General features: G+C 36.7%; 1 protein-coding gene across 2 annotated transcripts in view; it reads left to right on the plus strand.

Annotated features, from left to right (window-relative positions):
• SPATA5 (spermatogenesis associated 5) overlaps positions 1 to 27,800 on the plus strand; it is a 351,563-nt gene that overhangs the window by 283,303 nt on the left and 40,460 nt on the right. The window contains exons 15-16 of one of the 2 annotated variants that reach the window (XM_053575969.1): positions 326 to 490; positions 12,708 to 12,886. In XM_053575969.1, coding sequence (XP_053431944.1) covers positions 326 to 490; positions 12,708 to 12,710 — 168 coding nt within the window. In that variant the 3' untranslated portion in view covers positions 12,711 to 12,886. Of the gene's footprint in view, positions 1 to 325; positions 491 to 12,707; positions 12,887 to 27,800 lie in introns of those variants that run through there. The other variant, XM_053575876.1, reaches the window with a different exon arrangement.

The following is a 27,800-nucleotide window of genomic DNA, read 5'->3' on the forward strand; positions in this document are numbered from 1 at the left end:
TAAAGGAAGTTTAAAAAAATGCCTTTTGATATACTGAATGTAAATAACACGCACATTTTCCTAAAAGAATAAGTCATTTTTTACTCACTTGACAATTGCTAAGGACCTAAAAGCCTCCCAGAAATACTATTTTTCTACTTTCAAAAGTACCACTGACATTGTTTATGTCTTTGACATAGATTATACCATTTCTAATGCTAATTTACTAGTTAGGATAACAGTGGGTTATTTGTGAGATTCTATACTTCCCCTTCCCATAGATGCCTCTGATGTGGAACAACCATGCTGAGCCTGATTAATCCATGTGGTCTCTTCTTCTTTATAGGCTTTGATGCGGCCTGGAAGAATTGATAGAATTATCTATGTGCCTTTACCAGATGCAGCAACAAGAAGGGAAATATTTAATCTGCAGTTTCACTCTATGCCTATCAGTGATGATGTTGACTTGAATGAACTGATCCTCCAAACTGATACATACTCAGGAGCTGAGGTAAGATAATAATCCTTCCTCAAAATATCACTTTAATGTACAGCACATACACATTTTTTCTTCCCTCAGAATACCTTAGTGGAAGGAAGGAATGGCTTGAGGTCATTTAGTAAAAAGCCCTGGTGGCTGCCAACTGTTTTAACACATTGACCAGCGCGCTACCAAAAAAAAAAAATGAGGCCACAGTGTTTTATTACAAAAATAGAATAAAAATTTCAAAAACAAAATGATCCTTTCTAATTAATGAAAATTTTTTTATTTTTTATTTTCTGTGCATGAGTTATTTGCAATTCACGCGGCACTTGAATCCATTTTACACTGCACACTCTGTGTGTTATATGTGACTCACAACATACTTACTGAATTTGTTTCTAAGAGTTGATTACTTTGTCATTCCACAAGTATTAAGTTGTGTCTGGAGTTGACCTTAGATGGCCCTTGGATGAATGATAACCTCTGAATCATACCCCCTAAGTACCTACAACAGTGTCATGTTGCCACATTCTATTATATTGATATTATTCAAAGAACCACCAGGCAAACATTCAAGGCTAAATGCACAATCAGAAATTATGGTAATCGGAGAACACAGTGGCATAATGTGTGGCTTGGGTGGCATAATGTGTGGCTCACTTGGGCAGGCCACCTGGAGCAGGGGAACTGGTAAGGGACACATGCCAAATGACAGCAAAAACAATGACCAGAGGCTTCACAGCTTCATAAAAACTAGCATGAGTTAAAAACAATTCATATGGTAGGTTTAAGAAATCTTAAAACAGGAAAGACAGTACATGATACATAATTACTAAGTTAAATTCCATCTTATCTGGTCTTTATTATAGCTTAATTGTTTTTTACCTGCTTTTATTATTTCACCCTGCTGTTTTCTCATGGAGATCATAGAAATGGAATTAGCTTATCATGAATATAAAAGGGTTAACAAAAGGATTATATTATTGTCATCTTTTATCATTTTGGAAAATTATCAATGTAGTTTTATATTAACAAAGGTTCTCTTATAAAAACAATAAAAGGGACGATCCGCCCACAGTTGACTATGAAGGTATGCATACTTTTAACAATAACAGCAAGACCTCTGTGAAAATAGGAAAATCACTTTAATGTACAGCACATAAACATTTTTTCTTTCCTTAGCAACTCATAAGCAGTTTTTATTTACAAAATAAATTCCGTGAAATAATTGCGCACTTTTCTTCACGTATTTCTTAAGAAAAGGACTATGTGTACATCAACATAGAAATACCACTGATGTGCTTTTCTTCTGAATACCACCGATGTGGATTTTTACTTGGAACGTAATATTTGTTTTATGTAAAAAGTTACAGATTCTTTTTATTCTGAATTATCCAGTACACTGGGACTCCAGGTCCTACTTTGTTTGCTATTATTTTTGGCCATTTACATAAACAGCAAAGAGATTAACATATAATAGATCATAATGATACTCGGAGAGTACTGTAGGTAAATTTACATGTGGAATTGAACTTTCATGCAGTTACAACTAATAATAATCAAAATAAATCCCAAGTCTACTTATTGTTTTATCTTAAGAAATATGGGTAGAAACAATCTCCAATTTCTGATGGCTCAACTTTACAATTTTTGGATTTTACACTTATTATATTCCTCAGCTTACAATAAAGTATCAAGCTGGAGATAGTGTGAATCAAAAACCTTTTGACTCATGGTATTTTAAACTTACAATGGGCCTGTTGGACTTAACCACATTGTAAGTCAAGGAGCATCTGTATATGATTGTCATCCTGTAGCTTTTTCAAATCTACTGGAAAAAGCCATTCAGCTTGAGAAGCAGTTGAAGTACACTCACCTTAAACTCCTATCTGAAACAATAATCTTTATGAGCATCTCTTTGTCATGACCTTCCATAAACTTAAAAACAGCATTCTGTTAACTGACTAGCATTTCTAGAATTCAGTTTTTACTTGAGACCAAGGGCTGGCATTACATAGATGATCTAGCAACTTACAGGAAACAGCAAGGAGAAGAAACCATAAATCTTTCACTTGAGTTTAATGAAGTGGAAGAGCAGTTAGCAAGGTATAAATGTGTCTTTCTCTCTTTGAAGTAATTCATGGTAATAACATAAAAGTGCAAACCAGAAATAAAAGCCAATGAGATTGTATCTTTCTATAAAGAAAAGAAAAAACTTACTTGGTGCCAGCTATTATTGAACCAGCTCGCTAGTTCGTATGTAGTACACCTATTTGGTATAGCATGTGTAAACACTTAGGATTAATTCTTATCAAATTTTCTAAAAATCATCAGAAAGTAACAGAAAAGTCTGTCCTTCCTTGAATTATATTTTTGTGTTCCATAATGTTTGGGTCGGGGAGGGGATTCTACTGTGATCCTCTTCATAATGAGTATATAACTACAGCTTTGTAGAAAATTTATCCAGTACCTACATTTTATAAGTTCCATAGTTTCTAATTTGGATGAGACAGGTTTCTTCCATGTTGGCTCTTTTTTCTTTCTCTCTTTTTTTTTTGCAGTTTTCTTGGCTGGGGCCAGGTTTGAACCTGCCACCTTCAGTATATGGGGCTGGCGCCCTACTCCTTTGAGCCACAGGCGCCGCCCTTTTCTTTTTCTTTTTTTGGCGGGAGGTGTATCTTCTTTCTTTTTCTTTGGTTTGAGTGTTTATGCAATTCACATAAGCATTTGATGACTATCTTTTTTTTTTTTTTTTTTTTTATTGTTGGGGATTCATTGAGGGTACAATAAGCCAGGTTACACTGATTGCAATTGTTAGGTAAAGTCCCTCTTGCAATCATGTCTTGCCCCCCGTAACACTCACCAAGGCCCCACCCACCTCCCTCCTTCCCTCTTTCTGTTTCCCCCCCCATAACCATAATTGTCATTAATTGTCCTCATATCAAAATTGAGTACATAGGATTCATGCTTCTCCATTCTTGTGATGCTTTACTAAGAATATGTCTTCCACTTCCATCCAGGTTAATACGAAGGATGTAAAGTCTCCATTTTTTTTAATGGCTGAATAGTATTTGATGGTATACATATACCACAGCTTGTTAATCCATTCCTGTGTTGGTGGGCATTTAGGCTGTTTCCACATTTTGGCGATTGTCAATTGAGCTGCAATAAACAGTCTAGTACAAGTGTCCTTATGATAAAAGGATTTCTTTCCTGCTGGGTAGATGCCAGTAATGGGATTGCAGGATCAAATGGGAGGTCTAGCTTGAGTGCTTTGAGGATTCTCCATACTTCCTTCCAGAAAGGTTGTACTAGTTTGCAGTCCCACCAGCAGTGTAAAGTGTTCCCTTCTCTCCACATCCACGCCAGCATCTGCAGTTTTGAGATTTTGTGATGTGGGCCGTTCTCACTGGGGTTAGATGATATCTCAGGGTGGTTTTGATTTGCATTTCTCTAATATATAGAGATGATGAACATTTTTTCATGTGTTTGTTAGCCATTCGTCTGTCGTCTTTAGAGAAAGTTCTATTCATGTCTCTTGCCCATTGATATAAGGGATTGGTGGCTTTTTTCATGTGGATTAATTTGAGTTCTCTATAGATCCTAGTTATCAAGCTTTTGTCTGATTGCAAATATGCAAATATCCTTTCCCATTGTGTAGGTTGTCTCTTTGCTTTGGTTATTGTCTCCATAGCTGTACAGAAGCTTTTCACTTTAATGAAGTCCCATTTGTTTATTTTTGTTGTTGTTGCAATTGCCATGGCAGTCTTCTTCATGAAGTCTTTCCCCAGGCCAATATCTTCCAGTGTTTTTCCTATGCTTTCTTGGAGGATTTTTATTGTTTCATGCCTTAAGTTTAAGTCCTTTATCCATCTTGAATCAATTTTTGTGAGTGGGGAAAGGTGTGGGTCCAGTTTCAGTCTTTTACATGTAGACATCCAGTTCTCCCAACACCATTTATTGAATAGGGAGTCTTTACCCCAAGGTATGTTCTTGTTTGGTTTATCAAAGATTAGGTGGTTGTAAAATGTTAGTTTCATTTCTTGGTTTTCAATTCGATTCCAAGTGTCTATGTCTCTGTTTTTGTGCCAGTACCATGCTGTCTTGAGCACTATGGCTTTGTAGTACAGACTAAAATCTGGTATGCTGATGCCCCCAGCTTTATTTTTGTTACAGAGAACTGCCTTAGCTATACGGGGTTTTTTCCGGTTCCATACAAAACGCAGAATCATTTTTTCCAAATCTTGAAAGTACGATGTTGGTATTTTGATAGGAATGGCATTGAATAGGTAGATTGCTTTGGGAAGTATAGACATTTTAACAATGTTGATTCTTCCCATCCATGAGCATGGTATGTTCTTCCATTTGTTAATATCCTCTGCTATTTCCTTTCTGAGGATTTCATAGTTTTCTTTATAGAGGTCCTTCACCTCCTTCATTAGGTATACTCCTAGGTATTTCATTTTCTTTGAAACTATGGTGAAGGGAGTTGTGTCCTTAATTAGCTTCTCATCTTGACTGTTATTGGTGTACACAAAGGCTACTGACTTGTGGACATTGATTTTATATCCTGAAACATTACTGTATTTTTTGATGACTTCTAGGAGTCTTGTGGTTGAGTCTTTGGGGTTCTCTAAGTATAAGATCATGTCGTCAGCAAAGAGGGAGAGTTTGACCTCCTCTGCTCCCATTTGGATTCCCTTTATTTCCTTGTCTTGCCTAATTGTATTGGCTAGAACTTCCAGCACTACGTTGAACAGTAAAGGTGACAGAGGACAACCTTGTCTGGTTCCAGTTCTAAGAGGAAAAGCTTTGAGTTTTACTCCATTCAGTAAAATATTGGCTGTGGGTTTGTCATAGATAGCTTCAATCAGTTTTAGAAATGTGCCACCTATGCCTATACTCTTCAGTGTTCTAATCAGAAAAGGATGCTGGATTTTATCAAATGCTTTTTCTGCATCTATTGAGAGGATCATGTGATCTTTATTTTTGCCTCTGTTAATATGGTGGATAACGTTTATAGACTTGCGTATGTTAAACCAGCCTTGCATCCCTGGGATGAAGCCTACTTGATCATGATGAATGACTTTTTTGATGATAAGCTGTAATCTATTGGCTAGGATTTTGTTGAGAATTTTTGCGTCTATGTTCATGAGTGACATTGGTCTGAAGTTCTCCTTTTTGTTTGGGTCTTTTCCTGGTTTTGGTATCAGGGTGATGTTTGCTTCATAGAATGTGTTGGGGAAGATTCCTTCTTCCTCAATTTTTTGGAATAATTTCTGCAGTACAGGAATAAGCTCTTCCTTGAAGGTTTGATAGAATTCTGGAGTGAAGCCATCTGGACCAGGGCATTTTTTGGTTGGAAGATTTTTTATTGTTTCTTTGATCTCAGTGCTTGAAATTGGTCTGTTCAGGAGGTCTATTTCTTCCTGGCTGAGTCTAGGGAGAGGTTGTGATTCCAAATATTTATGCATTTCTTTCACATTGTCAAATTTCTGGGCATAGAGTTTCTGGTAGTATTCAGAGATGATCTCTTGTATCTCTGTGGGATCAGTTTTTATTTCCCCTTTATCGTTTCTGATTGAGGTTACTAGAGATTTTACTTTTCTATTCCTTGTTAGTCTGGCCAATGGTTTATCTATTTTATTTATTTTTTCAAAAAACCAACTCCTTGTTTCATTAATTTTCTGAATGATTCTTTTGTTTTCAATTTCATTGATCTCTGATTTGATTTTGGATATTTCTTTTCTTCTCTTCTACTGAGTTTAGGCTTAGATTGTTCTTCTTTTTCCAATTCCATAAGATCTCTTGTGAGATTGTTGATGTGCTCTCTTTCTGTTTTTCGAATGTAGGCATCTAAAGCGATGAATTTTCCTCTCAAAACTGCTTTTACGGTATCCCAGAGGTTTTGGTAGCTTGTGTCTTCATTGTTGTTATGCTCAAGGAAGTTAATGATTTCCTGTTTTATTTCTTCCTGCACCCATCTGTTATTCAACAGAAGATTGTTTAATTTGCATGCCTTTGGGTGGCGTCGAGCATTTTTGTTAGAGTTGAGTTCCACCTTTAGTGCCTTATGGTCTGAGAAGATACAAGGTAAAATTTCAATTCTTTTGATTCTGTTGATATTTGTTTTGTGTCCCAGGATATGATCAATTTTGGAGAATGTTCCATGGGGTGATGAGAAGAATGTATATTCTTTATCTTTGGGATGGAGTGTTCTATATGCGTCTATCAAGCACAGTTGTTCTAGGGTCTCATTTAAGTCTTGTTTAATTTCTGTTTAGAGGATCTGTCCAGCTCTGTAAGAGGAGTGTTAAGGTCCCCTGTTATTATGGTATTATCAGATATCATATTGCTCAGACTGAGTAAGGTCTGTTTCAAGAATCTGGGAGCATTTAAATTGGGTGCATAGATATTTAGAATTGAAATGTCTTCTTGTTGTATTTTTCCCTTGACCGGTATAAAGTGACCATCTTTGTCTGTTTTGACTTTAGTTGCTTTAAATCCACATGTATCTGAAAATAAGATTGCAACTCCTCTTTTCTTCTGAATTCCATTTGCCTGAAAAATTGTCTTCCAACCCTTGACTCGGAGCTTTAATTTGTCTTTTGAAGCCAGGTGTGTTTCTTGCAGACAGCAAATGGATGGCTTGTGTTTTTTAATCCAGTCAACCAATCTATGTCTCTTCAGTGGGGAATTCAAGCCATTAACATTTATTGAGATAATTGATAAGTGTGGTAGTATTCTATTCGTCTTATTTTGTGAGAGTCCATTGCTGAGTTTTATCTTTTGCATCAGTGTGGAGGTTAGGTTCTGTCCTTTAATTTCTGAGTTCTTACTTTGCTGCTGATCCATTGTGGTGGTCAGTGTGCAGAACAGGTTGAAGTACTTCCTGTAGAGCTGGTCTTGTTGTGGCGAATTTCCTCAATGTTTGTATATCCGTAAATGATTTGATTTCTCTGTCAATTTTGAAGCTTAGCTGAGCAGGGTACAGAATTCTGGGCTGGAAATTGTTCTGTTTAAGTAGATTAAAGGTAGATGACCATTGTCTTCTTGCTTGGAAAGTTTCATTAGAGAAGTCTGCGGTCACTCTGATGGATTTGCCCCTGTAGGTCAACTGGCGCTTACTCCTGGCAGCTTGCAGTATCTTTTCTTTTGTCTTGACTTTGGACAGGTTCATCACAATGTGTCTTGGAGAAGCTCGGTTAGAGTTGAGGCGACCCGGGTCCGATAGCCCTCTGAAAGCAGTGTGTCAGAATCTTTGGTGATATTTGGGAAATTTTCTTTTATAATATTCTCTAGTATGGCTTCCATTCCTCTGGGGCATTCTTCTTCCCCTTCTGGAATTCCTATAACTCGTATGTTGGAACGCTTCATAAAGTCCCATAATTCTGACAGTGAACGTTCTGCTTTCTCTCTCTTCTTTTCTGCCTCTTTTACTATCTGAGTTATCTCAAGAACTTTGTCTTCTACCTCTGAAATTCTTTCTTCTGCATTGTCTAACCTGTTGCTGATACTTTCCATTGCATCTTTAAGTTCCCTAATTGACTGTTTCATTTCCTTCAGCTCTGCTATATCCTTTTTATATTCTTCATATCGTTCATCTCTTATTCGATTCTGTTTTTGGATTTCCTTTTGATTATTTTCCACGTTATTAGCAGTTTCCTTCATTGCTTCCATCATTTCTTTCATTGTTTTCAACATGTGTATTCTAAATTCCCTTTCTGTCATTCCTAACATTTCTGTATAGGTGGAATCCTCTGCAGTAGCTACCTCATGGTCCCTTGGCGGGGTTGTTCTGGACTGGTTCTTTATGTTGCCTGGAGTTTTCTGCTGATTCTTCCTCATGGGTGATTTCTTTTATCTGTTTCCTTGCCCTAATTTTCCTTTCACTTCCTCTTGCTGTTTAAGTTCTCGTGCCTGTGGACTAAGGGTTACAGGACCAGAAAGGTGAGAAGGTTTAAGAGCAAAAAAGGGATGAAAGAAAGGTGGACCAAGTGATAAGGAAAAAAAAAGAAAAATAGAGAAAGGAGAGGGGGTGGGTAAAAGGAATATTGACAAAAAGAAGAGAGGCACAGATAGAGGGAGACAGAGCAATATAGGTGTACAGTAGGGTACTTTGGCACAATCTTAAAAAAAAACAAACCTCTGCGGGTGCCCGGTTAAGGGGTTCCCTTGAGGCCAGCAGCTCTTTGCTAACCTGATCAGACACAGTACCCCACCTCCACCAAGTAGAGAGGAAAGACAAAAATGCTATAAATCAAACCAAAACAAGCAAACAGAAAACTTTAAGGGATAAAATTGGCTGGAAAAACGAAATAATAGCGGTAGAAACACTAACAAAAATGAAGTCTAATTATTGAAATAGGCAGCAATGAGATATTATAATTAAACTAGAAAAATTGAGAAAGAAAAAGGATCTGTATGGAAAAAGTTGAACTTAAAAAACAAAACAACAATCCACAACATGAAAGTAAACAAAAAAAAAAAAAAACAACCAAACTAAAAAAAAACACAACCAAAAACAAAGCAGTATGTATATGTTATTGAATATTGTCTGGGCAACACGTGGTCTTCTGGGGTATGAGATGTTAATCACAGTTCTGATACGACTGAAGGCTGCTAGTTTCTCAAACCCCAGCAGGTAGACACCCTAAATCTCTCTTCAGCCCACTTAAAAGGCACTTTGAACTTGTTCACTTACTGAGCAGAAGCTTTCTCAGGGAAGTGCTTGTCGCTGGAATCACTGCTGAAGTGGCTATCCACTTACCGTGTGTGTCAAAACTGGTCACCCGGGGCGGCACCTGTGGCTCAGTCCGTAGGGCGCCGGCCCCATATGCCGAGGGTGGCGGGTTCAAACCCGGCCCCGGCCAAACTGCAACCAAAAAAATAGCCGGGCATTGTGGCGTGTGCCTGTAGTCCCAGCTGCTCGGGAGGCTGAGGCAAGAGAATCGCTTAAGCCCAGGAGTTGGAGGTTGCTGTGAGCTGTGTGAAGCCACAGCACTCTACCGAGGGCCATAAAGTGAGACTTTGTCTCTACAAAAAAAATAAATAAATAAAAAAAAAAAACTGGTCACCCTCTGCCCTGGAGGGTTAGGGCTGCAAGGCGGCTCAGACCCCGCCCTGAGGCTACTTGGTCGCTGGGTTACCAGCTCCCACCCAATTCTGGCTCTGCGACCCTGAGGGCGGAGCTTGCCGGGGCAGATCACTCACAATGTCTGCTTGTGACCCAGAGCCAAACACTATTAGCTCCGTCTGGCTCAGCGGCTCAGACTGGAGCCCTAGACAAAGGCCAAAGTTCTCCACACTCCCGCTCAGTCTCTCCCCAAGGCAGTTCAGCTGAGTGCCAAGTCCAAAGACACCAAAACAGTTCACAGGTAAGGCCTTTCTGGTTTGCAGTCTCGCTGCTACTGAACTTACAGTTGCGGGCGGGTTTAGACGGATTGAACACACGCGACCACTTGCCGGTTTTCCACTGTTTTAGTCCTCCTCTTGGGGTCCAGAAGTCTCTCGCTGACTCCCTGTATCCTCTCAGGGGTGATGATAGGCAGATCCCACCAGCCAGAGATGCCCGGAGTCCTATATCCCCAGACTCACGGTGCCCAGATGCAAGGAAGCTGTTACTCGGTTGTCATCTTGCTCCGCCTCCACCGATGACTATCATTTCTTAAAGTCTTAGCATTAGTAAATAGGAAATTTGGGCAGTAAAATTTAGCTTCAGATAAAATGTAAGATCTTATCTTTTTTCTCTCTCTTTGTATTTTCATTGGAATAAAAATGATGCTGCAATGTTTAAAAGCCAAAATTAGGTTTGGTTTTTAAATAATAAAATGAATTCAAAGTCAAATTCTCAATCACCTGACTCCTACAGACTCAATCCTATACAAACACTGATGTAACTAATTTATTCCCCCTCGGCTCAGGCCCTGTCATTCAGCATAGACCCTACTACACCATGTTTAACAAACGCTTGGTTTGTTTAACAAACAAACCCTAATGACTATAACAGTGTCTATTGAGGGGGGGATTAAAAGTCATATTTAGGAAAAACCGTCTGATATTTCTCATTTGTTATAAAAGGAGCCCTCTAACTCCCTGCCCTAGGCACTGCCACTTCTCTGGAGTTGGAGTGTCTCTCTGGCCACTTTTGGTGTGACAGTGAAAATAGTATCAATTAATTGCTTTCACAGTATAATAGTACAGGCAGTCCCCAAGTTACAGATACCTAACTGACATACGACTTGCACTGATGAACAGAGGCTAATATATGTTATAGGTAAATATATCTGTTCCAACTTACATACAAATTTAACTTAGGAATACGCCTACAGGACTTATCTCATTAGTAACCCAGGTACTATCTGTATATTATATTCAAGATTATATAAAGTGAATTTTATTTAACCGTGTGCTATTCAGAAATAAAAACAAGGATATGGCCAAGTGAGCCAGAAATGAAGAAATTCTTGGCACTCTAATTGTATTTTAGAAACAAAATGTCTAAGTGCAGTGAATATTTTTAGTTTTTATTAATTAAAAAGTTGTACAGGATAATTGAGATAGAGATGATACTGCTATTTTTAATGACTATGATTTGCGGAAATGTTACTTTAAAAAATATTGTCTATCTACCTCATGATTTATGTTACCCAATCAATATCATTCCGTTAAAGCTTACACCGGCTTAGTATTTGAAATAGCTCCTTCTGCCCTCTCTGATTTACTCCATTTTTTCTCCCTGGAGAATGTATGCAGAGAATTAAATCATTTTTTTAAGCCTTAGGAGGGTCTTCAGAAAAAGTTTGTCACCAGCTGCTAGAACACAGTCACTAGGGAGTAGCCTGTGAGGAAAGACTCAAGCAGGTGGCCCCTGTAGCTGTCTCTGCCGCCTGCCACTCACGGTCCTTGTTGCTCTCCTTGTCTGTGGCTTCTTATAGCTCTTAGTTAATGGAAAACCAAGGTGCTATTTAAGAGGGTGGGAATTTAGCTTAGAAGGAAATGCCTTTTTCTATTATCCTTATTTTCTTTTGCTTTGATTTTTGTTTTTCATGTTATTTGTAGCAGATGCCACTTCATTTATTCATTTGTCTTTTAGCAAATTATTCTAGATACTTTAGGAACAGTCTTATCTCTTAACAGGAAATAACTGTCACAAATACTTGCACATAAAAGTTATAACTGGGCTCATTACCCAGTGTGCCCTGTGGTTGAGAACAGAGTTCATGAGAAAGATACATAATTTCCTCTGTGTATAGAAATTTGCTGACACAGGCCAAAGACTGATATCTGTCAAAATTTAGGTTGAATTTTTATTTGCATTTGGATATTATCCTTTTTTTTTATTAGCTATCTCATTAAATGAAATAGGTAATATAGCTAAGAGCCAGGTATCAACTGGGCTTTTTACAAATAGTATAGGCAATCATAGCATTTATTTCATATTAAGGTTTTAGGATTCAGTTTCCAAGAGGTAATAAAGGGAGGGAAAGGATTTTGGTGTTGCAATTGAGTATATCTTAATAGAATCGTAGCTTTTTATTCTGTCCGGCAGTGATTTTACTCCTTTAAACCTTAGTTTTCTCATTTGTAAAACATTTGTGTGACTGAAGTCATTTTGAGGGTTAAATGTATTGACAAATATAAAAGCACCAAGAAATATGCCTAACACATAAAAAGTGCCTCATACATGATATTCATTCATTGTTTTTACTCTTTATCAGTTCGTTATTTATATTTATCACTAAAATATTGGATATGTTACTACAAGATAGTAATATTATTTTTGTAAATAACCAGATAAATAATTTATCTGAATTGAGTTTACCTCCTATTCTTTTCTTTAAAATATAAAAATTTGCTTAATATAGTGGGGTTTTAGTGTAATCTTCTGAATCCAGCCCTAGAAAATCTTTATAAAAGCAATTTGTTAGAGTTAAATACATTTCACATTATTTTCAAAAAGCTTTAACTTCATGTAAGCTTAGCCTATTTATCCCTGTTTTATTAAAATGATCTGTCTTGCCCTGAATTCCATATTGTATAGTTTGTGCTGTCCTGGGTCTAATAATAGCTCCAGGTCTTCGTGCCAGCTTGACATTAAAAAATCACCTTCTAATGTGCCTCATTAAGAGGAAGTCTATTCACTATGGTTGAGCTGTTATAGCTAATGAAAGGAGAGCTTTAAATTACTTTTCTATCTTGCTGATTAATGTTCCTTATGACATTTTCTTTTTCTCCCACACAGTGAAAATAGGAGGAGCAATTAGAGCCATTTAAAACGTCTGTACTCTTCGTATATGAAGTGTTTTGTGACAGTATTCTCCAAACTAAAAAGTCAGGGTCAGTGTATTAGAATCCGGCATAGCTGACTGTTTATCTGGCCAGTCTAACAACACATTTGAAATAAGAATAAGGAAGGAAGAAGGACCCTAAAAGTGGTAAGAACTCCCTTTGGCCTGGTCTTAAGCCCTCCACTTACTTTTAGAAAGCAGCTAGTAGCAATGTACCTGCCTCCAAAGAGAAACAAAGCACCATACGACTTAGCACCTCCTGTAAACTGACTGCAACCTCCTTTCCCAACTCATGAGAAACTGCCAGGAGGTGATACATGCTGAGTTGAAACAGCAGAGTTGATACACGCTGCTGTCATCAAGTGGCCTACTTTGCTTGTTGAATATCTTTGTTATCTCTACTCTTTCTCGTGCCAGAATTTTGTATCTGTACCCTAGAATTTCAAAATGCAATTGGCCCTTCATATCTGCAGGTTCTGCACCTTTGGGTTCAACCACCTAGGAATAAAAAACACCTGGAGTAGGGCGGCGCCTGTGGCTCAGTGAGCAGGGCGCCGGCCCCATATACCAAGGGTGGCGGGTTCAAGCCCAGCCCCGGCCGAACTGCAACCAAAAAATAGCTGGGCATTGTGGCGGGTGCCTGTAGTCCCAGCTACGCGGGAGGCTGAGGCAGGAGAATCGCCTAAGCCCAGGAGTTGGAGGTTGCTGTGATCTGTGTGAGGCCACGGCACTCTACCGAGGGCGATAAAGTGAAACTCTGTCTCTACAAAAAAAAAAAAAAAAAAACACCTGGAGTAAAAAAACCTCAAAAATAACAATACAACAATAAAAATAATATAAATTTTCACATCCAGAATAATCACTATTTACATAGTATTTACATCACATTAGATATTGTAAGAAATCTAGAGATGATTTAAAGTATACAGGATGATGTGCATAGATAATAAATGTTATGCCATTTTATATAAAGAACTTGAGCGTTATTGGATTTGGGGATCTGCAGGGGTAATGGAGATAGTCCACCTTGGATAATGAGGGGCAACTATAATCTTCCCTTGCATGACCTACTGAAATCACTACTTTGTCATTAAACCATTACAACCACCCTACCCTGAAAGAGCCTTTCCTTTTGTACTCTGATACACTTACTTCGTTTTATTTGTTAAGTTGTTAGCATATTTTAACTTGTACTTATTTTAATATGAGCAGCTGCCTCATTTCTCCAAAGAATCTCTTAGGCAGAAACCACATCTTGAAATTCTTGAAATCTAGCAAAGCAACTAACATTGCACATATTGTGGACCTCCATGTTGGATAAGTGGTAGATTTATATGTTCATTCTAAGTTATTTTTCCAACCAAAAATGGTTGGTAGTCACTAAAATGTCACTTCCTAGTTTTATTTGTCTTTTTATATATATAATAAGGCTTGCAGTTTAGAGGGAAAGCCATATAAAATACTAAATTCCTTTTTTTTTTTATTAAATCATAGATGTGTACATTAATGCAATCATGGGTTACCATGAGCTGGTTTTATATACAATTGGAAATATTTTCATCACACTAGTTAACATAGCCTTTCTGGCTTTTTCTTAGTTATTGTGTTAAAACATTTATATTCTACATTTCTTTATAGTGTGTTTAAGTGGCATGGTCTAGTGATGTGCAAAATACTGTAAGAGAAAGCAAAGACAGTAATTCACACTACCCGGGCTTAAAGGAGATAGATGACAATCAGAAGGGAATATTTGATTTGAGTCTTAATGGTCGAATAGGAGTTCCCCTAGAAGAGTATTCCTAGCAGCCAGAAAGGTAGATATGTGTGAAAGAATGTGTTGTGGTCTAGAATCAGTTGAAGGCTGAATATGAATGCAAAATAGCATGTTCCTATGCAAGTAATAGGGGATGAAGCAAAGAAGCAGGTCAGGCTTAAATGTGAAGAAACTTAGATATATATCACCTGAACTTGCTTTTCTCTTTTAAGCAATGAAAAACCATTGGAAAAATATAATAAGCAATGTTATGGTCAGATGTGTATTATTGACGGATTGGTAGCATTTGTGTCCAAAGCCACCACCTGCTAACATACCAAGCACCATTATGTGAATTAGAAAAAGGTGCTCCTTCACCCCACTTGGGGACAGGTTTGTTAGGGCAAAAAGTTTGTCAGACAAACCACAAGCTATATTTCAGCCCCTGTGTGCCCCACTTAGTTGGGTACCCTTGGGTAGGCACAACCTTCACATCTGTACAAAGCTGTTTAATTTTTGTCTTATCCACCGTTATGTTCCTCACAATTCTTAGTACAGCACCTCCTAGAGAGTTGATACGTGTTTATCAAATAAACAGATTTAGAGTATACATACTAAATAGATAAACTATCTTCTATGACTTTAAGATTTTCCCCATGAGCCCTTGGATAAAAATAGACTAGGAATATTAAAGGTGTCTTTTGTGCAACATTAGTCTTTTTTTTTTTTTTTTTTTTTTTTAGTTTCAGGTTAATGTGAAGGTGCAAATACCAAGTCGCAATATTTGGATTTGTTAGGTAGTTATGTCCCACACCCAAAGCTTGCAAGGAGGCACAGCACCTGGTATGAATTGCCAAAGAAAGGTGGATTGTGACCTCTGAACCATATTATGTAACATGTAGCTTTGAGTATAAACTCTGAGTACAAAGACCTTATCCCTGCATCACTGTTTAGTAGCTACCCTGTTGTAAATGAATTATGAGAGGATCCGTCAGAGCAAAACTCAGCATATGCTAAAAGTGGATGTGTAGTACATAACTTTTTCAGCCTATCTTACATCTATCAGTTTATGCCTTTCTAGGTATTTTATGATCTACATGCTAAGTGAAAAACTTGGTAAAAGCCAAAAGTCATCATGGCCTTTTACTACAGTATGAATTTGACCAAATCATTTATCATTTCTAGAAATTACTTTTCATCTTTTAGTAAGGGAGTGGGAATGTGGTCTTTATGATCCTTTCTAACACTAAAAATCTTGTGTGGCTGGACATGGGGTGCGGTGGCTCATGCCTATAATCCTAGCACTTGGAGAAGCTGAAGCAGGTGGATCACTTGAGCTCAGGAATTCAGAGACCAGCCTAAGCAAGATCAAGACCCCATCTCCACTAAAAGTAGAAAAACTAGCCAGGTGTTATGGCAGGCACCTATAGTCCCAGCTACTTGGGAGGCTGAGGTGAGAGACTCGCTTGAGCCCTAGAGTTTGATGTTGCTGTGAGCTGTGATGATGACACCATGGCACTCAACCCAGAGGAGCAGAGTGAGACTCTGTCTCAAAAAATATATATATCTGTATGGCCATATACCTGTCTTAAATTAATTGTATAAGAAATCCATTAGGGGTTGGACCTCCAAGGGATGTGTAATATGGTTATACTTCTTTTACAATTCATTTAGAAAGCTGCAAACTCAGGCTCTTAGTGCCTCTAAATATTTCATTCTGTAGCCTAGAAACCCTAATGATGATATCAGAAGAATCGGAACAAACCTTAAAAGACCCTGACAGTGTATAGAATTCAGATTTTAGTTAAATTCTCTTTAGCAAACTATTTTTCACTGAATGGAAATGAAAGTTTTACCCGTTCAAATTCTAAGACCTACTGATTTTTTTTTTCTAATATCTTCTGTTGTTTTGCTTTTCAGCTTCCTTAACAGCTAGTCAAGTTCAATATCTGTGATTTAGGGGGCACTTGGATAAAAGTGTTATAAAATGGAAATAACACAGCAGCTGACTTTTTCTGTATACTCTCTTTCTTGGGAAAGTAAGTGAAGTTTACAAAGTTATAAAATTAAAAAACTTCTGGAGTGTGAGATAAAATATAACGTACTTCCAGTAAATAGAAATTCTTTTTATTTCCAGACTTCTGCTTTGTAACTTAAATTGGCAACACAAGTATACTCAGCTTACCTGAAGGCTGTTTTAAATAGGATGTTTACACCAAGGCTAATCATCCTGCAGAACACCTTGTGCTGCCATACCTGTGTTACTGACTCCTTGCCAGGTGTTTAAAACTGCTGTCAGCTTACAAGAAGCATTAGTCAGAAAGGAAATGGATGTTGAATGAGAGGCTGGCTGGTAACAAGCTTATAACATTTTGTACCCAAATGTGGAAGCCCCTTCATAGAGAAGAGGTATCCCTAGGCAACAAGTCAATCAGAATCTACCCGGGAATCTAGTCCCCAAGGCTGCTGTCCAGGGTAAATCTGTGTCTGTGGAGCATTACTCAAGCCAACAGTAATGTAGATTTGAACTTACATTCCACCTTATTTCTCCTCTTCCAAATTCTCAGTCTCTCCATTTCTTCATGCTAGTTCTCTTGTATAAATAATTTAATCTTTGCTTCTTTATTTCAGCACCGTGATAAAATTAGGAGGTTCTATCAATTTGTAATAAGCTTATGATTAAATAAAAGTTGTGTAAAATGTGCTGTTAACTTTGTGGTAGAGTCAGACATTTTGTTTGGTTATTTGAGGTGATAGAAGGCTAATTTCTATTAGTCCTTGATTTATATATGAAAAGTATGCCACCAGTATATGTAAAAACCATTTCTTCTTTTAAGAACACTTTTTACTGTGTGAAATTGCATTATGATTAAGTACATGGCTTATGGAGAAAGATGTGAATCCAGATGCCAAGTATGCCCTTTTCCTACTAGCTATGTGACCAATTTTCTCATATGCAAAAAAGGATACTGCAAGTGCCTACTTTATAGAAGTGTTGTGCAGATTAGATGAGGTAATTCATGTAAGGTACTTACCCTAGTCAGCACATAACAAGTGCTCATTAAATAATTTTGTTATTTTCTATGATCAGCAAATCCTGTTTGGTCTCTAATAGTTAAAAAAAATCTATCCTTTGCCTAATTTTTTCATATTTTGTAGCCTTAGATTTTATGAATACTTATACTAAATGCTTCATGTGTTTATCTTGTGTTTTATTGGTGTGTTAACTTCAAATCATATTTTATAGTTAAATGCAGCATTTCAGCACATATTCCATCCAATTTGTATTTACAAGCATTTATAGTCACTATTTTTATTTTTCCATGTTAAAAATGTATGTTTTTCAGTTTTTAAGTGTGTAAAGTTAATGTTTCTTTACAAATTGCATAATGTTCATATTTTGGCATATTCTTTGGTTAATTTCTAGTTCCTCACAGCTTAATTCTAATTTTTCTTTTTTTTACTTATGCTTATCAATTAAAAAGAAAAAAATTAGTGAACCTAGCAAATGTAGAAAGTTGAAGGTTTCTGTTTCCACTAGAATAATCATTTAGGACATAAACATACCAAAGTACTTTGCCCTTTCTATTGAGTTAAGATTGAACCCAAGCGTTTAAGCAGGCCTCAGGACTGCTAAGTTGTGACAAAAGCACCCCATGTCTATTACTCAGTATTTGGTGGACACAGTGCACATGTTCTCGTTCTTCAACCCCATAAGACAGTAAGTCTGAGTTCTAAAAGGTGTTGTTCTTAATTATGCCCTCTGGTAGATTTTGGAGCCTGAAAAACAGAATTAAACCTTGACGAGGCTAGATAATCTGCAAATATTATTTCTCATGCTCTTTAATAATAGCTAGTTCCCTATTTACTATTAAATTCTGGAAAATGGCTTTTACTTTTATTGAAAAGTTACCCATTTACATAGGAGCAAAAATATATTAGGTGTAATTCTCATGCTACTTTACCATTGTGGAAGTTCCTAACCATCAGTTAGGGCATTCTGTCAGTGGTATCAAAAGTAGCTTCTTGGCATAAGGAGTAGTAGTTTTATATTTAAAAGAAACAACTATTTAGTTTGCCTAGATTTAATTTCTTGCCCAAATCTATAAAAAGAAAATAGGTCAAACAAACTCTTAGATATAAAAATAAGTACCAAAAGACTTCACTGTATTTTTTCTGTAGTAGTTTATGGCATGAAATAGTATACAACTATGTTCTTTTTCATTTTAAACTTTTATTTTTGCTACTTCAACAGTGACCCATCTTAAGTACCTCCAAGGGGCTGAAACATAACTTTCCAGGAATCTGAGTAATCAGTTGACTTGCTGCCTGATCTAAATACATCTGTAAAGCTATGTTTAAATATATCTCTGTATCTAAACTGGTCATGACTTGTAAGTGAATCGCCCATGAAGATGGTATGTTTTCTTCCTTGATAGCAGGTACTTTAAACAACCCATCTGTAATTCATGTTTATAGCCATATACTAGACACACAGTATAGAATAAAGTAAAAGGGAATATTGCTCCCCTTATACACTTTACAGAGAAAGCCACAGGCTGAATGAAATTAAAAAAAAAAGAGAGAGAAAAATAAATCAATGCCTAGTAACTAAAGTTTTCTTTCTTCTTTTTTCCCAGTGATAAGTGCTTATATTTTTTCTACTAAGTCTCTTATGAACTGAATTGTACTATCCCTAACATTTCTTTGTTGAAGCCTTAACCCCCACTGTGACTGTAGTTGTAGATAGGGACCATAAAGGGGTACATAAAGTCCTAATCTACTAAAATTGGTGGCCTTCTAAAAGAGAGAAAGAGAATCTCTCTCTACACTTATGTACCCCCAAAAGATAACTAAGCTCAAGAATAAAATTAGTAACCAGTTTCTGCCCTTTGTAAGAAGCTATTCTTTATTTGACATCCTTATGCGAAATTTTTGGAAACATTATGTACAGAAAATATCAAATAAGGAACTTCAAAAGAAAAATATTTAAGAATATTTGGTCACCCTCCCCCCACCCAGGGGATCTAAATATACATGTTGAACATCACTACTTTTTACTCATTGGTTTACAAAACCCGGTAAACCAATTATTTTCTGTTATCAAAGGACGAATTTTTTTCAGTGATACATTTTTACAATTTGAAAGTTATGTATGGGAATCTTATCTCCAAAATATGTCTCACTAGAAAAAAAAATGTTTTTCTTACCATTAGATGGGCTGTTAGCTAGAATTATCTGTTACATGGCATTTTTAATTACATACACACATACACACACACAGCTGAACGTCTATAGTTGACTGCCTCCTTAAGTTGATCTAATTTTCATAGATGAGACACATGAACCACATTTACATTATCAGTACAGTAGGCCTAGTTCCTCATGTTGACCACCTCCACATATCAGCCAGTTTGTTATAGTCCATTGGGTGGTCAACTTACAGAGGTTCTACTTATATATATAATTTTTAGGCTTTTTGGAGCAGTTTTAAATTTATAGGAAAATGAATGGAAAATTCTAAGTTTCCATATACCCCTTATTTTATCCTCCAGTTAAAATTCTAAGAGTTCCCCCCCTTTTCCCCTATTACTATCTCGTATCAATGTCGTATATTTGTTAATAATTGTTGAGCCAATATTTATATATTATAATTATCAACAAAGGCCCAACAAACACACATTCTGTATGTTTTGACAAATGTATGATAACATACATTCACCATTACTGTATCATACGGAACAGTTTCACCGCCTTAAAGCACCCCTGCTGCACCTATTCATCTCTCTCTCCCTGACTCTAAACCCCTGGCAACCACCAATTTTCATTGTCTCCATAGTTTTGCCTTTTCCAGACTGTCGTATTAAGTAGAATCTTCTTTCACTTAGAGTATGCATTTAAGTTTCTTAAATGTCTTTTGTGGCTCGAAAGCTCTTATTCATTTTATCATTGAATAATTCCATTGTATGGATGTGCCACTGTTCATCCATTCATCTAAAGGAAGACATGTTGATTGTTTCTAAATTTTGACAATAAAGCTGCTATAAACATTTGTATGCAGGGCTTTTTTTAATGGACTTAAGTTTTAAACTTTTTGGAGAAAATACCAAGGAGAGTGATTGCTGAATCATATAATAAAGTATATTTAGTTTTATAAGAAACTATCAAACTATCATTTAAAGTTGCTATGTGATTTTGCGGTTCCATCAGTAATGAATGAGAGTTACTATTGCTCCACATCCTCATCAGCAATTGGTATTGGCACTATCCATATATATTCTTTAGCAACCTTCTGTTCACATCTTTCCCTACTTTGTAATTAGATGTTTTTGTATTATTGAGTTTTAAGAGTTCTTTACATATTTTGGATTACCAGTCCTTTATCAGAATATTTTTGCAAAGCTTTTCTTCCAATATATGTCCTATCTTTTCATTCTCCAGTGCCTTTTACAGAGCAGAAATTTTTTATTTTAATAAGTTAATTATTTAAAAATATTTAAGGTATTAAATATATTTTTCTGTTGAACATTATGCCGTATTTGAACCAGATATTCCTGCCTGCATGTATAGAAAACATTCTCAGAAACAGGGACTCCCTACTCGACAGGAGGAATTTTTGACCTTGGCACATTTTTATGTATAGATCACATATCAGACAGCAGCAGTACCATATATTCATGTTTAAAAACGCAGGGTAACTGTAACAACAGCTAACAGACGAGAGAAGAGACAATTTAAATGAAAAAGAACAGTATAGAGAAAAGTTTATATATTTTTTGATTTTATATATTAATTTAAGAACCTCGTCATATCACTTATGAGCAGTAATATAGTAGCGTTTGATTCTTTAAGCTTTGCTGTTACATAGCTTAATGAACTTGGGAAGGTTTTAACCTCCTTTTTGGCGGAGTAGGGAGGAGTGGGGAGTTGTGGAGTTTTGTTGCTGTTGTGTTTTGGGGGGATCCTTTTTGTTTAGGCAGAATCTCACTCTGTCTTTCAGGCTAGAGTGCAGTGGTCAAGACAATTCACTGCAACCTCAAACTCTTGTGATCTCAGGTGATCTTCCTGCCTCAGTCTCCCAAGTAGCTGGAACTACAGGTGCACACCACCATGCCCAGCTAATTTTTCTCTTTTTTTAGCTATATGATCTTGCTGTTTTCCCTAGGCTGGTCTCCAACTCCAGGTCCTCCTGCCTTGACCTCCGAAAGTCCTAGCATTACATGCATGAGCCACCATGCCTGGCTTATTTTTAACCTCTTTAAATTTAAATTTCTTTATATTTAATGAAATTATTCCAGAAAGCTTTTCTGTCTTCAAAATTTTTAGGTTTTGTATGACACTTATATTACATTATTTTTTAAAGCAATTTTAGAACTAACATTAGGAGAAATTACCTGCAGAAAGCACAGGTAGGCCCACATTATACAAAATTTAAATTGAGTATTTTTTTTTTTTTTTGTAGAGACAGAGTCTCACTTTATGGCCCTCGGTAGAGTGCCGCGGCATCACACAGCTCACAGCAACCTCCAACTCCTGGGCTTAAGCAATTCTCTTGCCTCAGCCTCCCGAGTAGCTGGGACTACAGGCGCCCGCCACAATGCCCAGCTATTTTTTGCTTGCAGTTCAGCCGGGGCTGGGTTTGAACCCGCCACCCTCGGTATATGGGGCCGGCGCCCCACCGACTGAGCCGCAGGCGCCACCCTAAATTGAGTATTTTTGTATGTACTTTATTTTTTAATTTTGGAATCTTAAAAGCATATCTATTATAGTAGAATAAATCCTGGGCAATACTAAGCAGCAAAACTCAATCATTCTTTGGTAATTCTGCTGACATTTGAAGAGCTTAAAGCATAAAATAACATCAGTAGATCATGGTTCTCTCTTGTTTGCTCATATGAGGAAAATAGGGGGAAAGCAGGTTCTAAAACTGAGTTACAGATATTAAATGACATCCAGGTGATATAAAAATGTGGCCCTAAACTATTCATATTCTTTTGGCCTAATATTTTCATTACCCACGTTGTTCTTTATTTGATTCTAGCTAGAACTACATTCATAATATTTTCATGATTAGAACTCAAGTTTACTTATCAATTATGGAAGAACCTCTGTAAGTTGACCACCCAAGGGACTGTACCAAACTGGTCAACATATAGAGGTGGTCAACACGAGGACCTAGGCCTGCTGTACTGATAATGTACACATGGTGTGTGTATATTCTATGAAAATTAGGTCAGCTTTAAGAAGGTGGTCAGTGTAGGGAGATGGTTCTGCTGTATATGCAGTGAGTTGTTTGCAGATTCATGTGTTGATGAAGAAGAGCTGTTACCTCCTAAGAAACCCTAAGTTGCTGTTTCTATAAACCAACAACAGATTTGGCTAGCTTAAATATTTTTCAGTGACCTAATATAAGAGCTTGCATCGATCCTCTTTATTTTAAGCAGTTTGTATTTTTAAATCTAAATCTTTCAAGCAAGCTAAGTCATTAAAACTAAAAACTTCAAAAAAGAGTTTCATAAATCATTAGTGTAGAAAAATTAGAAGGGCTATCTATAAAATTTTATAGTTTAAAAACAAAGCTTGGAACTTCAGACATTTATACTTTTCATTTTTTTATTTCAAAGTATTATGGGGGTACAAATGATTTTGATTACATGGATCACTTTTGTAATGTTTGAGTCAGGGTTACAAATGTTGCTGCACTCATATGGTGTTTTCATTGTACCCATTGGGTAGGTTTTGTCCATCCCCTCCTCTTCTCTCCCCCATGCTTGATTTGTATTGAGTTTTACTTCCTTCTGTGCACATGTATGCTTATCAGTTAGTTCTAGTCTAATAGCGAGTACATGTGTTCTTCCATTTTTTTATATACTCCATTTAGCATAATGGTCTCCAGAAACTCTGTCCAAGTTTTTGCAAAAGACATTAAGTCATCTTTCTCCATGTCCAGTAGTATTTTATCCTATACATATGAATATTTTATTAATCCGCTCATGAATTGATGGGCACTTAAGTTGATTCCAAATATTTGCGATTGCGAACTGTGCTGCAATAAACATTCAATTGTAGGTGTCTTTTTGGATGCTTCTTTTCCTTTGGATAAATACCCAGTAGTGGGACTGCTAGATCAAATAGTAGATCTATTTTTAATTATTTGGGGAATCTCTATACTGTTTTCCATAGAGTTTGTATTAATTTGCATTTCTACCAACAGTGTATAATGTTCCTTTCTCTCTGCAGCCATACCAACATAATATTTTTGGATGTTTTAATAAAAACCATGCTAACTGGGGTAAGGTGATATCTCGTTGTGGTTTTATGAGAATTAGCATTTCCCTGATGAGTAGTGATGTTGAGCATTTTTTCATATGTTGATGTTGAGCATTTTTTCATATGTTTATTGGCCATTTATCTGTCTTTCTTCTGAAAAACAGATAAATGGCCATGAAAAGCTTCTGTTTATGTCTTTTCCCCACTTTTTAATGGGATTATTTGATGTTTTTTTTCTGATTTGCTTGAGTTCTTTGTAGATTCTGGTTATTAGCCCTTTATTGTACATAAATTTATGAATGTTCTCCCAACCTATTTGCTGTGTTGATTATTTCTTTGTGCAGAAGCTGTTTAATCAAGTCCCATTTGTTTATTTTTGCTGTTACTGTGATTGCTAGTGGGGTCTTACTTATAAATTATTTGCCGAGCCCAATGTCTAGAAAAGTTTTTCCCACATTTTCTTCTAGAATTCTTAGGGCTTTATGCTTCACATTAAAGTCTTTTATATCTTTTGAATTAATTTTTGTGAGTGGTAAGAGAGATGGATCCTGTTTCACTCTTTGCATATGGTATTCAGTTTTCCCAGCACCATTAATCAAATAGGGATTTTTTTTTTTTTTTTGCCCCAGTGTATATTGTTGTCTGCTTTGTCAAAGATCAGTTGGCTGTATGTGGATGGTTTTATAGCTAAGTTTTCCATTCTATTCCATTAGCAGATATACTATTTTTATTTATTTATTTATTTGTTTGTTTATTTTGTGGGGGAATTTTATTTTATTTATTTATTTTTATTATTAAATCATAGCTGTGTACATTAGTGCAATCATGGGGCACCATACACTGGTTTTATGTACCATTTGACATATTTTCATAACACTGGTTAACATAGCCTTCCTGGCATTTTCTTAGTTATTGTGTTAAGACATTTATATTCTACATTTAGCAAGTTTCACATGTACCCTTGTATGAATCACCATATGTGTGATACCACCAATCACCCTCCCTCCGCCCATCCTCCCCCCTCCTCTCCCCTCCCTCTCTCCCTTCCCCATATTCTTAGGTTATAACTGGGTTATAGCTTTCATATGAAAGCATAAATTAATTTCATAGAAGGGCTGAGTACATTGGATACTTTTTCTTCCATTCTTGAGATACTTTACTAAAAGACTATGTTCCAGCTCCATCCATGTAAACATGAAAGAGGTAAAGTCTCCATCTTTCTCTAAAGCTGCATAATATTCCATGGTGTACATATACCACAATTTATTAATCCATTCGTGGATTGATGGGCATTTGGGCTTTTTCCATGACTTAGCAATTATGAATTGGGCTGCAATAAACATTCTGGTACAAATACCTTTGTTATAATGTGAATTTTGGTCTTCTGGGTACACTGTTTTTATTTAAATAATGAGCCATGTTTAATCTTTGATAATATTTATTAAATTTTAATGACTACTAGCCCTCTTAAGTGAGAATGTTCACAGACTCATAATACCTTAAATTATTTCTGTTATAGTTACTTAAATATTTAGAAACATGATAATAGTCTCAAACTCCCTCTTCATATACTTCCTAAATGATGATAAAAACAGATTCACAAATTAACTTCAAAAGAACTCAATGAGGGCAGCGCCTGTGGCTCAAGGAGTAGGGCACCGGTCCCATATGCCAGAGGTGGTGGGTTCAAACCTAGCCCCGGCCAAAATTAAAAAAAAAAAAAACTCAATGAAATTTAAATTAACACATAAAATATAATGTTAAGTTATTGTAATGGATATACAAAGTCTGACAATTTCATGAACTTACCACTGCACTTATGTTGGTGAATCTGTAAGGTTTCATAACCCTGGTATGTCAGTGCCTCACAGTGGCGTTGTCCTGCTGACTGGCAGTGTCTTGCTGAGTGGCGTTCGTTATTGTTGCATGTTTTTGTATGCCATTGCAAGAATGTCAGCACTTCAGTTAGAGCACAACATATATTCATATTGTTAAACTTGGCAAGAATAGAGGTGAAATCAGGGACATATTAGTCCAAGTTTATGGGGATAATGGCATGAAGTAAACAGCTCTATACAAATGAATTAAACATTTCTCTCAGGGGAGAGAAAATGTCACTGTTCAAGAGAGGTCAGAGCAGCCAGCAAGGAACAGAACTGACAAAAACATTGCAGATTCATTGAATTGTGCATCAAAATTGACTTACTATGAGAAGCATAAAATAAATATCCATAGAGAACCAGGAAAATCTTTTTTTTTTTTTTTTTGAGACAGTCTCATTCTGTTGCCCTATGTAGAGTGTGGCATCATAATTCACAGTAACCTCAAACTCCTGGACTTGAGCCATCCTCAGCCTCCCAAGTGGGACTACAGGCGCCCACCACAATGCCTGGCTAGTTCTTCTGTTACTAATAGAGATGGAGTCTTGGTGTTACTCAGGCTTGTCTTAAACTCCTGAGCTCAAGCGATCCACCCACCTCAGCCTCCCAAAGTGCTGGGATTATAGGCATGAGCCATTGTGCCCAGCCAAAACAAGAAAATCTTAACCAGTAACTCATGATTCTTGCATCATGACATGCACCAGCTTTCACAGCACTGTCTGTGAGGCAGTTTTTAGCCATTAAACAAATAATCCTCCCTAACTGATGTGATCTGGCCCCCAATGAATTTTTCATACCTGAAGATAAAGGAAATATTGAAAGACAATTTGATGACCCTTAGGACATCAAGAGTAATACAACAAAAGCTGTGATGGCCATTCCAGAAACAAAGTTCCAAAATTGCTTTGAGGCTAAGTACATACCTTCCTAAGGGGAGTTCTTCAGAGGTAACTGTAGTAATGCTCAGCAGTGATATATGTAGAATTTTTTCTAGGACGAGTTCATGAACTTAATTGTCAGATCTCATATCATCATTTTACTAAAACTAACTCAGTCTGACTTTATAAACAGAATGATGTCTTCAGTGGTATAGCATATGACAAGTACCACATGATAATTCAATTTTCCCCCAAATAGTCTCAATAATAATAATGATGATGATGATGATGATTAGTGTTGAATACTCTATGTGTGATAGATTTAACAAAAATCGCTACAGTATTTTACCACTCCCCATCAAAAGATGGAGTGTATTTCTTTACTCTCTGAAAGTAGACTGGCCTTATTACTTGCTTTGATTAATAGCAACAAGGCAGAAATTATGTTTTAAATCTCTCAGGAGATTACACTGTAGACTGTATAAAATGAGAAGAGCATTGGGTCCAAAAGGGAAACCTATGACAGCAAAATGCAAAACAAACAAAGAGATAAGGGCTCTGGAAACTAATGGGATGAAGACCATTACCAAATGCAACTGAGAGGCTCAGGTCTATTGGCTTTAACAATATGCAGGTCATTAGTGACTTCATTGAGAGCATTTCAGTGGAGTAGGAAAGGCAAAACTGGATTATAAAGAACTAAAGTGGAAATAGGAGGTGAGATTGTTATTGTGGATATCTCTTTTCAAAAAATTTTAATGAAATCTACCCCACATTAAAAAAGAGAGAATTTTGAATGAAAAAGAGAAGAGATTAGATGGGTAGCTAGGGAGAGTTTAGTGGGGACAGGGGATAGGATGGAAGAGAGTTAAGCATGTTTATAGGCTTAGGAGAGTCAGTAAAGAGTGAAAACATCCAGAAAGAGAAAAAAAGAAAAGGAATATGAAGGAAGATCAGATAATTAGAGTCATGGGCACAAAGAAAGTTTTGCCTTCAGCCAACGAAAGGGAGCCCTTTTCTCTTAAGATTACTCAGAAAGAAGTAAGGATGATTGTGAATATAGATGAATATGTAGGGAGGGAGCTGGAAAATTGAAAAAAGGGGTTGGACTTGGTGTTCTTCAACCCTCAACTTAAAAATCTATTTCATAGGGCCAGTGGTTCACATCTATAATCCTAGCACTCTGGGAAGCCAAGGATTGCTTGAGCTCACGAGTTCAAGAACAGCCTGAGCAAGACCGAGACCCTGTCTCTAAAAAATAGCCAG

Source organism: Nycticebus coucang, chromosome 1, assembly GCF_027406575.1.
Source record: "Nycticebus coucang isolate mNycCou1 chromosome 1, mNycCou1.pri, whole genome shotgun sequence".
Classification (NCBI taxonomy): Eukaryota; Metazoa; Chordata; class Mammalia; order Primates; family Lorisidae; genus Nycticebus; species Nycticebus coucang.